This window comes from Choloepus didactylus, chromosome 3 (assembly GCF_015220235.1).
Source record: "Choloepus didactylus isolate mChoDid1 chromosome 3, mChoDid1.pri, whole genome shotgun sequence".
In the NCBI taxonomy this organism is placed as follows: Eukaryota; Metazoa; Chordata; class Mammalia; order Pilosa; family Megalonychidae; genus Choloepus; species Choloepus didactylus.
Window position 1 is genome coordinate 90933984 of NC_051309.1, and position 12477 is coordinate 90946460.

The 12477-nt window shown below is 37.6% G+C and overlaps 1 protein-coding gene across 1 annotated transcript in view; it reads left to right on the plus strand.

Moving 5' to 3' along the window:
- CDS1 (CDP-diacylglycerol synthase 1) overlaps nucleotides 1–12477 on the plus strand; it is a 70530-nt gene that overhangs the window by 19964 nt on the left and 38089 nt on the right. The window contains exons 2-3 of the mRNA XM_037830155.1: nucleotides 2864–2991; nucleotides 8852–8948. Coding sequence (XP_037686083.1) covers nucleotides 2864–2991; nucleotides 8852–8948 — 225 coding nt within the window. The remainder of the gene's footprint in view (nucleotides 1–2863; nucleotides 2992–8851; nucleotides 8949–12477) is intronic.

Consider the following 12477-nt stretch of genomic DNA (forward strand, 5'->3'; position numbering starts at 1 on the left):
GAAATAGTACAAGGTGGTTGAACCCACGACATCTGACAGATGGAAACAAACAGAAGTTTATTAATCAAACATACTCCTAGTCCCAGAGGAGGACATGGCACTTCCCACGAGGCCATATGGGAGTTGCACCCGGGAATAGAATGAACAGGCAGAGTCTGTGTGAGGCGAGATTTGTAGAGGAAGAGGATGGGGTAACTCCTGATTCCTGCGGGAAGATGAGGTTGGCTTGTTTGCCTGGTTGTGTGGGCTGTGAAGGAGGTGCGGCCTGGTGGGTTGAGGACCAGGTAGTGTCTGGCTGATAGGGAAGGAACCGGGCTGGTGGAGAGCCTTTCCTGCTGGGTGGGGGAGCAGGGGAACTCACAGTCAGGCCTTTGGGACCCTGTGAGGCTCAAAGATGTCAAGGCAGCACCTGACATTTTGGATGTTACGATCAAGGTGAACTCTGCCAAACGGACTTTGAAGTGGCTTGCGGAAAACTTTAGTGTTTTGAGGAGCACAATTTGAATTCTAGCCCAGTGCTTTTATTTTGTAAATGAGGAAACTGATGCCAGTTTCCTCAGGGTTAAGTGATTTGCCCTTTGTCACAATGCTAGAGCGTGGTTGATGTGGAATTAGAACAGATAACTCCCGATTCTCAGTCTAGGACTCTTTCTGTGATGGGATGATGTTGCCTTATGGTATCACTTCTATTAGTCACCATCCCTACTGCCATTTACGCCACCCCATCAACACTCCGGGTTACTGAAAGTGAAAAAAAAAATGTGGCAGGGAAAAGAGAAGTAACATGTTCCATTGTTCTGTCTGTCAAAAACCTGATAGTCCTGTCATCCTGAAAGCAGGTACCTTGACCTGCTTACCCAGCCTCTATTTAAATTTGCTTTTGAGTCTCAGCATCACAGTGGAAATTGGACATCTCTATTTTGTTTAGTATAATGACACATTTAATTTGATGACTGTTTAATAAAAAAGTTATAGTTAGTAAACTAAAACCTATTATTGCTTTATGCAAATTGGAAAGATTCCCAAAAGCTAACATTTTATTTGGTAAGCCACTTAATGAAGAATTGGGAGACTTGATTCAATAATAATAAAAACTTACTGCTTCTTTGCAGTTACTAAGTTCTTGGCATTGTATTAAATGCTTCGTTTTATGGATGAAGAAACAACTAAGGGTGGTGATGAAATTTGCCGAAACTTTGGAACTAGGAAGGGCTCAGTTTGGTTTGAGATCCTTAAATGTGAACTTCTAGTGATCACTCCTAGGGGCACTTCTGGCTGGAACTTTGGCTTGCATTTGCCTTCTGTGAACCTTCTCTTCCCTCTACCCCAGTTACGCCCCCTTACCCCAGTTTCCCTCTATGTAAACCACTCTCCCAAGGTGTTAGAATCTGTTGCACTCTTTACTGAAGGTGGCCTGGGGGGTAGTGGAAAGGGAGAAGGCATGGGAGTGGAGATAATTAAATTACAAACAGCTTCAACACAGAGCATTAGATGTCTCTGTTCTTAAACTGGCCAAGGCCACCCTAACCCTAGAAATTCTACGATGACCACCTTTATCTGAGTGCTCAGAACTTCCCACCTATGTTTGTTTCTCACCACCCCACCCCCCTTCCCCAACACAGCTCTTGTGCATGCACACTCAGAAAAGCCAGTTTTGGTTTTAAGTAACTTATAAAAAGACCTCACCACCAAGGAAAGTGCTTTTGACCATAGTTTACCTATCGGTAAAATAGGTATGATAATATCTGTTTAACCTGCACCAATGGGACTATCTCTTGAGAGTTTAATAAAAACGATGGAAGTTAAAATGCTTAAAAAATATATAAAATACTATGCCAGTGTAAGATGTTACCCTTGTTGTTGTTTTGATTGTCATCAAATGAATAAAACAAAACTGGGAACAACTGATTGCGATCTACATAGAATTAAACCATATTCTGTTAGAAAACATGAGAGTTTTTGGTGTCTTTTGTTTAAATTAATCTTGATTATAGATAGATTTTAGCAAAAATAATCAAACTTTCTATTCTAGTTTGCTAACGCTGCCAGAATGCAAAACACCAGAGATGGATTGACTTTTATAAAAGGGGGTTTATTTGGTTACACAGTTACAGTCTTAAGGCCACAAAGTGTCCAAGGTAACACATCAGCAATTGGGTACCTTCGCTGGAGGATGGCCAGTGGTGTCCGGAAGATCTCTGTTAGCTGGGAAGGCATGTGGCTGGCGTCTGCTCCAATGTTCTGGTTTCAAAATGGCTTTCTACCAGGACATTCCTTTCCAGGCTGCAGTTCCTCAAAAATGTCACTCTTATTTGCACTTGGGGTATTTGTCCTCTCTTAGCTTCTCCAGAGCAAGAGTCTGCTTTCAATGGCTGTCTTCAAAATGTCTCTCATCTGCAGCTCCTGTGCTTTCTTCAAAGTGTCCCTCTTGGCTGTAGCAGCTTGCCCTTTCTGTCTCATCTTATATAGTGCTCCAATAATTTAATTCAGACCCACTCTGAATGGGCTGGCCAACACCTCCATGGAAATTATCCAATCAGAGTCATCACCCACAGTTGGGGGGGGGGCGCATCTCCATGGAAACACTCAAAGAATTACAATCTAATTAACACTGATAGGTCTGCCCACACAAGATTACATCAAAGATAATGGAATTTGGGGGGACATAATACATTCAGACTGGCACACTTTCCTACCAAGGAAATACAACAGTGCTTGGATAGTGAAGATAATTAGTAGTTGTTTCTTTGTTTCAGGTTGTATAACTCAGAGTTGACAGTTTAGCAACATATAAATAGCATATATATGTGTGTGCTTTTTTTTCTATTTTGCAAAATGATTTTCCTTTTTCCTTTGATTTTAGGAAACAGATATTGATGACAGATATGGAGATTTGGATTCCAGGACAGATTCTGACATTCCAGAAATTCCACCATCCTCAGATAGAACCCCTGAGATTCTCAAGAGAGCTCTATCTGGTTTATCTTCAAGGTATGATTGAATGAAGGTGAATATAATGGGACACAAAATAATCTGTGAAGGTCCTCCTCATCCATGTGATAAATTAGAATTTGTTGGTTTTGGAGCTATGAGAGAGAAGGTTTTCCTTACTGAATACTTAATATGTAAGACACAATACTAACAGCCTTTCATTTAATCCTTAAAACCTGTGGGAAGTGTGAGAAAACCAAATCTTGGAGGTTGACAGGCGAAGGTTGCATAGTAAGATGTGGAGTTGGGATTCTGGCCCCAATCTGTCAGATTTTGAAGCCAGTGATCTATATACCACATCAGGATGCCTTTTCTGGGATTGGGTCATCTAATAAAGTTAGTTCCGTAATCTTTATTTCCTGTTTTTTTGAATGCCAGACAGAAATGTATAATTTTTTTCTTTCAGCTGAGTTTAGAATTATAATCTAAAACTCTATTAATACTTACTGTTTCATACATTACCTTCTATATTTGTGCTGTGTTTTTTAATGTTTCCTCAATACCAAATTTCAGCTAGTCTCATATCGCCCTCCGTTGTCTGCTTTAGTGATATGAATTACAAAGCTTATAAAAGTAAAATGAAAGTTAAGTTTTTATCCAGATTAATATGTGAAATCTTAAATATTGCTATAGAACAGTGTTTTTCAACTTTTTTGACTGTGACACACAGTAATAAATACATTTTACACTATAACCCAGGAAACACACAGGTATATATTTTAACTGCTGCAAAATTGTATGAAGCAATTCTTGCCATCACTGTATGTGATGCCCTCTGATTTCCTTTCAAATTTGTGCTATTCTGTGTTATTAAACAAAAAATGCTGGATGCACTTTACTGAATTTATTGAACTACCCATAGGTCATAATGTGTAGTTCAAAAAACAGTGGTTTAGTTATATTACTAAAAGCAATATGAATTTTTTTTTGTTTTTTTTAATTTCTAGCATGCATCAATATTAGAAAGATTGGATCAAAGCAAAGCTTTCATATTTTTTTAACCATAAGAACAAATTTTTGTTGACAAAATTGTTAAAAGCATGATTATTATATTAATAGTTCTTGTTCCCAGTTGTTTTGGTGGCCTAGTTCACAGATGTGCCTTTGCTTTACTATCTCATCAGTAAATATCTATCTCAGGCCTGAAATTTTTCATATTGAAGTTATGTAAGAATGATACTGGATTCCTGTTTTATCATTTATAGTAAGATCTTCCCTAGAGATAAAGACTTTTTTTTTTCCTGGTATAAAGTAACAATAGCAAATAATAGCAGCTAATATTTACTGAGCATGTATTATATCCCGGACACTGCTCTAAGTACTTTAGACATATTGACCAATTTATTCTCACAGCAATCCTATGACAAGTATAATTATGTACCTTTTTTATAAATAAGGAAATTGAGGCACAGATAAGTTATATATCAAGGGTCATATGCATTATGGCTTTAATGAATGTCCTCCTACCCTATGCTACTCACAAGATAATTGGTTTTAGAAAATCTTTTCAAGAAACATTTAAAAAAAATATTATGTTTCAAAATCTATGCCTTTTACATTTTAGCCTCTTTTTAGAAAATCTAATATCAAAAACAAGGAACTTTGCAAAGTCTTAGAAGTTATGGAGGCATAGGTTAAAAATACTAAGTATGTAAGAAATTTACATGAATTGTAGGGGAAAACTCCTATACAGCTCCCACCAAGATATTAAAATTTACAATATTTTGGTGTTTACTCTTTGAAGCTTTTTTTTCCTTGTGCAAATGTACGTATATATAAAAAATGTAGAAATGGGATCATACTCTCCTCTGCCTTGCTGTTATCCTTGGTATATTAGGATCAACATTTCGTGCCCTTAAATTAAACTGCAGGAACATTTTTAATGGCTGCATAATATATTACTTTGTGTGTCTGTAGTTCAGTTTACTGAACTAACCACCTATTGCGGGGCTTTTAGTTTATTTCTAAATTTTCACAATTTAGACAACTCTGCATTAGGCATTTTTCTTTGTAGCTAAATTGCTTTAGCTAAATAGCTAAAATGGTATTCATAATTATTTCCTTAGGATAAAATCTTTAAAGTGAGATTGCTTGGTCAAGGTTTATGCTCATTTTTCAGGCTTGAATATATAATGCCAAAAGGGGCATAAATTGTTGAAATTGGGAAAGGCCTGGCAGGTCTTCATTCACTTGGCAAATTGTCTATCCTGATTGACTTCTTGACCTGTGTGTGGGTCTGCAGAAATAGTCATTTAAGCTATATGGAGTGAGTTGCTATATGGTGCATCATGGGAACACAGGCTCAGGCCCAACAGAGATTCTCAATTACTTACAAGGCACAACGGGCTCTAAAGAGCAGGGGAGTAGGTCCCATGGTGGTCCCCCTTGGGGAGGCCAGCTGCTCAGGTCAGGGTCAGTGGGTGGTGGCTGCACGTGCTCCACTTTGCATCAGAGATGAGGGACTCTGTGCTACCCAGGAATGGGTATTTACACACCCCAGGGGAGAGGCCCCTGCAGCTGAGCAAAAAACACGTATCCAGCAATGTTTGTGCACAGTTGCAGTCTCAGCAAGCTTGTTCCCATTTTTGGGTACAAGGTACAGTGAGGCCATTCCATTTCTGGGTAGCTTGTATTTTCCATTTGAGCCTTAATATCTCTTCCGGGCTGCCTTTTGGAACAACGTCTGGACATAAACAAGCAAGAGGGGAAAAGGAGGAGGTGGGAAAGCCAGGGCTGGGAGATGGTCACTGAGTGTGTCCCTGACTTCCCTAGCAGTCTAAACTCTATCTTTAGTGAAGCCATTCTTCAGCTCTGAGACTAACTCAGTGGTTCTCATCCAGGGGCAGTTTTGCCCAAACTCCCTGCCCCGTGAGGGACGTTTGGCAATGTCTGGAGACATTTGGGTTATTGTCACAAGAGGGTGTGGCTACTGGAATCTAGTAGTTAAAGGCCAGAGATGCTGCTAAAAATCATAAAATTCTGAGCCAGAGGACTGTCTGAGCTATAAAATTCAGAATAGCCACCCACAAAAAAAATATTGTCTGGTCCCAAATGTTATTCATGCTAAGGTTGAAAAACCCTGGAAATAATCTAGGTGAAGCTTCACTGGTGTTCTTAAACTTTAAAATGGCATCTTCCTTCCCTTTGGGAACGTGCATGCCTCCGTCCACTTCCTCCGAAGGCTAGTGGATGGACTTTCTCTCAGAATTCCTGTTCTTTGGCTAATGACCCACGAAGCTCCGGTTTATTCTTGAGGAGCGCCTCTAGGTCCTAATTCTTGGCTCAGGTGAGCTGCCTCGTCAACATAGCTTCCCAGTGACTCAGGATACGGTGCTTCTAGGGAAATAATTAACAAATCTCCTCATTACTTTTAAAATAAAAACCACTTAATAGTTGTAGTAACAAGAAGACACTGTGTACCACATAACTTATTTGAATAATAAGTATACAACCACTAAAGATAATTACCTTTAAGAACAGTGCTCAATTATATAATTTTGAAAAAGTCTCATTTCTCACCCGTGGTTTCTGAGGACATTAGATATGAATGAAGTTCTCCTCTACTCATTCTCAGTTCCTTTATCCCAAACATTCTGTAGGGTGGGACTTTGGTCATGATTTAGAATTGAAATTAAGACTTTCTGTAATGTGATTATTGTGGTATGGTAATGGAGAAGGAAATGGGGAATTTTGAATTCTGAGCCAGATGGTCCTCTGGCTTCTGGTAACAATGATTTTTACCCTCATATCATGCTCTGTTTTGAATTTAGTGCCTCTGCCCTGTAAGATGATTTTGGGTTACAGTATTGCTGAATATATATTTAAGTATGTGATTATGTTTTATATGCCTGAGTTTACATTAGCTATTCTCGGGATTTTGGAAGTCATTTAGATTAAAGAAAGTGGAATTAGGTCCTGTATCCTGTTGGGGGGTAAGGGATTTATCTATATATGGGAGAGAAAATACTTATATAATTAAAGACAACCATATAGAATATGTTCTTTGAGGAACCAGGTTTGGGGTTAGCATGGAATTTGGGGTGATAGGAAAGAGAGTAGGTCCCCTCTTTAAAATCTCTGGTAATTCTTTTTAAAATCTCTTTAAAATTCTCTGAAGCTCAAAGCTAGGCATCTAACATTAGAGGTTTACCTCGATTGGCCAACTCTACCTAGAGACTGATTTCTGACACTCTTGTAGTGCTCCTCCCTATAAGAGGTTCTTAATCATTCTCAGAATCTGAGAAAAAGTTGTAAAGGAGGGCTAAATTCACTCCTGGATTTCTTGCAGACAGCACAGTTTATTATCTGGAGGCTGGGTTATGGTCCTTTATTTACTTCTGACCAATTCAGTGACCTAGCTGAGTGTCCTTTGCCATTCATTAATTCACAAATAGTTATATCTATAAATGTAAATAGAACCTTCGAGCTAAACCATTTTTAACTCTACAGCTGTTTCAGATTAGTCCGCAAGGCTATAGTCACTTGAGGAACTTATGAATCTACATAGTTTGTTAGACAACAGAGAGAGATGAAGTTGGCTAAGTACTATTTGTCCACCCTGTGGAAAACCTTCAAAGCTAGGCAAAAGAGTTTTGACTTAATGTCATTGGCAGTTTTAGATTCTTGAGTGCATGAATGACATGATAAAATGGTGATTTGAGACAGAGTAGTTTTTTTTTAGCAGTATTACACTATATAGGAGAGAGATTGCAAGCATAGAATGTAATCAATATTTGATAAATGGATGAAATTAGCTACTTTGTTACAGAGAAGAAATGTGGGACTGTAATCAAAATACAGTGCAACTATACTGTTATTTTACTTTGTTTAATCAAAATCTCTTGTAACATTGTTGAAATGCTATCATAAATTTATAAAAATCCCAATAAAAGTCTTGAAAAAGCTTTATATATGAGGATAATATAAAATTGAGTGAATAAACACAGGAGTAATAGTTGTAGATTCAGAAACTATCATCCACATATAGATGATATTTGAATTATCTTAGATTTTTCATACATTGGCTTGCAACATTTCATTAGCCTGCTGCACGAAGAGTAATAATATCTGCTTGGCACACTGGAGATGAAGAAGGAGGACAGGTGGGCTCCCCTGGCCTTTACTTTCCAACAAAGAGCTAAGGGAGATTAATTTTCTGCAAACCTGGAACCAGTAGGGAAGCTCTGCTCTCAGAAACAAGCAAAGTCTTGAGAATAAGAAAATACTCTTCTGTTTAAGGCCATGCCACAATCAAGGAACACAGGCAGCACATTTTGAGCAATAGAAGGAAGTGTCAATAGATCTGGCACGTCACTCCTTTGTCATTTCACTGAAGTCACCATGCTTTACAGTTTTGGTTGCGTATTGTGCTTTCTTTGCTTTTTCTCATTGGAAGGTCATGCCATCTATCTGTACCACCTTCTTAAAATCATTACTGTCTGTATCTAACCACCCTAAAGAACTGATGGTCATCTTTTTAGAGGGCTTATTCTTCCCTCCCTCATAATCCTGGTGGAATGTGTTATTTTCTTGTCTGCATTGACCACTAACTCCCTAACCTCAGGTTTCATCCCCACTCTTGTTTAACAAAAAGTGTCTTCTCTCTCTTTGGCTAAGCTAATTTTCAGTTTAATTTAGCTCTCAGCAGGTGAAATGGCTTATTTTTTATTTCATTTTTTTGTTTTTTGTTGTTATTTTATAAAGTAAAATGGGATTCTTAAGTATATTCTTGAAGTATAGGTAGGAAATCTGAAAGTGTAGGCAGGGAAAATCCGTAAGTCTGGTTAACTCATCTACTGAAATCACGCAAAAAACTTTAATAACATGTTAAATGTTAACTTTACAAATATTTTCTTTGTAGGTGGAAAAACTGGTGGATTCGTGGAATTCTTACTTTAACCATGATTTCATTGTTTTTCCTGATCATCTATATGGGATCCTTTATGCTGATGCTTCTTGTAAGTTTGTTTACACTTTCCTAGGGGCCTCTGGCTTTCAGCATGTATATATGGTTGAAATACTTTGAGTGTGTCATAAAAAAGAAGGTAATTCAAGATTTGGTGACAGGAAATTTAGTTCCTTTAAGCATCTTCTGACTCATGAAATGATCTGAACTAATTCAATTTGCTCGTTCCACAAATACTAACTACACGTAATAGATACTTACTGTGTGTCCGATATTGTGCCAAGCATTAAGTATAACAGAAATACACACACACACCCACGCACGCATATAACCTCAATATACATGACTATAAGCTAGATCCCTGACCTGAAGGAACTCAGTCTAGTGGCAGAGACACGTAAGTAATCATATGAATAGTGTGGTAAATAAGGGGAATAAGTCCTGTGGTAGCAGTGGTTAGGAGAGCACAGTAAAGTAATATCTAATCCAACCTAGGGGAGAGATCAGGGAGGGCTTCTAGAAGAGGTGATGCCAAAGCTGGAGCCTGAAGTTTTGAAAACAAATCAGACATGATTTTTAAAAAGGACAATTCCATCAAACTCTCAAACCACTTAAAGCAGCTCTTACAGGTGCCACAGGGCTGCTTTCACTTTACTCTTCATCCTCTCATTAATTTTGTACTTCAAGATGATCAAGGTAGCAAAAATGAATAAAAAATTACTTTCTCTGTTCTGCTAATTTGCCGATATTTTAAAGTGCTTTTTTTCTAGCAAAAGGAAAATGGGTAATGAATGGCTAGGACTGACTTGTGGGGACAGAGGGTGAGTCTGAAGTCTGGAAGCCAGCTTGGCAGGTGTGGGCAGTTGTCTGGCTGTGATTATTTGAGGAAAGGCACCCCCCATACATCCAGTCTTGCCAGTCTCTGAACCTCTAGGGGCCTGAGCATTTAAGTAGTGAATGTGTGCAGAGCGCTTTTCAGTACTGTCAGGTGAGTGGGTGGCCTGGGGAAGAAGGGACATGGGTATGGCAGGGGATTCATGAAGGCTTGTGTAGGAAGTGACCTTTGAGTTAGACCTTGAAGACTCCATCAGGGTGGAGGGAGCACGCTGAGCAAAGGTCCAAATGATTGGATGTGTCAGGAAAAGGCAGGTAATATCGTTGTCCTGGAGCATAGGGCCTTTGAGCCTGGAAAAATGTAGATCGGATCCTGGAGGACCTTGCAACACTTTGTGAAGAAATTTGGATTTTATTTAGCAGTCAGGAGCCACTGGGAATGGCAGTCAGGGAACCATTCCTTGTTAGAAGATAATTTTGATAAAAGACACTGCAAAACACCAGTATTCTAGATACATTGACTTAAGCTGGCTTTGGAGGGTTCCCCTGGTGAATAAAAGTTAATTTTTTTTCCAAACTGAATTGTTTGGTGTGGTAAGTAGGGCAAGAATTTGTGAAAGAAGACTATTTTTTAACAACTCTTTTTGTGGTATAGTTCAGAACACTTTTAAAGAAATACTCACTTATATGGAGTTTTTGTTTTTGTTTTTTTTTTTTTTTTAGAGAATCATAGGCATGCCTAAAATAATTGAGGGCTTTTTGGTTTTAGGTTTGGTTTTCTTTTTACTATGAAGGGGAAATATGGTTTTCTTCCAGTTATTTGCTTTGGTGAGTTTAATCAGAGAAGAAAATAAGAATATTAAAGATCTAGTTAAAGTAGATTTGGACTGTTATTGCTCTTATTAAAGTTTATTGCCTATGTATAAAGCATGCACACAGACACACATACATATATTATTCATATTATATTATATATATATAAAGCTGTCAGGATGCAAAATACCAGAAATGGATTGGCTTTTTCAATGGAAATTTATTACATTGTTTTAAAGTGTAATAAATTTATTATAAGTTTACAGTTCTACGGCCATGAAAATGTCCAAATTAAGGCACCCAGAGAAAGATACCCTGACTCTGAAGAAAGGCTGATGGCATCCAGGGTTCCTCTGTTACGTGGGAAGACACATGGCGATGTCTGCTGGCTCTTCTCTCCAAAATGTCTCTGGGCTTCTGTGTGTCCTTATTTGTTCCTCCCGGGCATTTCTGTCTCAGTGTCTCTGAGCTCTCTTCAAAATGTGTCTGCCTTTTAGAAGAGTAAAGATGATTTACTAAATCGTAAAGATGATTAAGACCCCAGTAAGGACAGTTAAGACCCACCTTGAATGGATGGGACCACATCTTCATGGAAACAATCTGATCAAAAGATCCCACCCACAATAGGTCTGCCCCAGCAAGATTGAATTAAAAGAACTTGGTGTTGCTGGGGTACATACCAGTTTCAAACTAGCACAGGAATTTAAACACACACACAAATACATAAAACATGCACACGTAGACTCTGTTGGTACTCAATCGATGTTACTTTTATGTGTTTTGAAGTCTTACTTACATTCATATTCCTAACTAGATCATTTCTATTTTGAGAATTATACATTGTTTCCAGTTTGCATTTGCATTATAATATAAGCACTTAAAATGACTAATTCAAGAGAGCTTTATTAAAAACTTGTTTCTAGGAAATGATGGCAACTATATTAAGATGCAACTCATATTCATGTTCCTCAAAATAAAAGTTTTTTTTCCTTCAGCCTTCTATTTATAGTACTTTAATTATTGTGTTCACAGTTTGGAAACAAACTTTTTAAATGGACTCACTAAAGCATATTTAGATTTAAAGGCAAATGTGAACATATAAAAGACATTGTAAAAGGGGTTTTTCCCCTTACCTTCTTGGGAACTCCTGTAATAATTAAATTTTAATTCACATTATATAATTTAGTTCAAATAGTGTGTTTAGTTTTTTCCCCTTGTGAGAGTTATACAAATGTATTTAACATACTTTGGAAAATAGATAATGAAAAAAAAAATAACCACCAAACCTATCATCAACTACCAAAACCCAGTTAATACTGCCGTTTGATATCTTTCCTTTCATCCTTTTTTTCTTTTAATTTGTATTTTACAAAACATGGTTGTAATAATGCAAATAAAATTTTGTATACTACTTTTAAAACTACATATTATATCAAAAGTTTTGTGTTTTCCTGTGGTCTTTATAATCATCAGCTTTAATAAATGCTCGTATGTAATCTAATGGATTACAGTACATCATAAATTCCTTGTATCATTGTGCTAGTTTTAGACTTTAATGTCATTTTCTGGTTTTTCTTTAATGTTAATAACCCTATCCTGAATATATTAGTGCATAAAGGTTTTTTCTTCATATGTAGTGTTATTTTCTTAGAATAAATTCCCCAAAATAGAAATAAGGACTTTTACTTGGATAACCGGTAAGTACCATAGTTCAAATTGAACATGTCCAAATCTGAACTTAGGAATTCTGTCTCCCACCCATCCTGCATGAATTGGTCTATTTTCACAAGCCTTCTCCCTTCTCTCCGTTAGCCCCCCAAATCTCTTTAATGACCACATCCTGTCAGTTCCACCTCCTCAGTATTTCTTTGACCATGTACTCCACCCGTCTGCCATGTCCCAGTGTAGATGCTTGTCAACAGTTTTCTGGATGG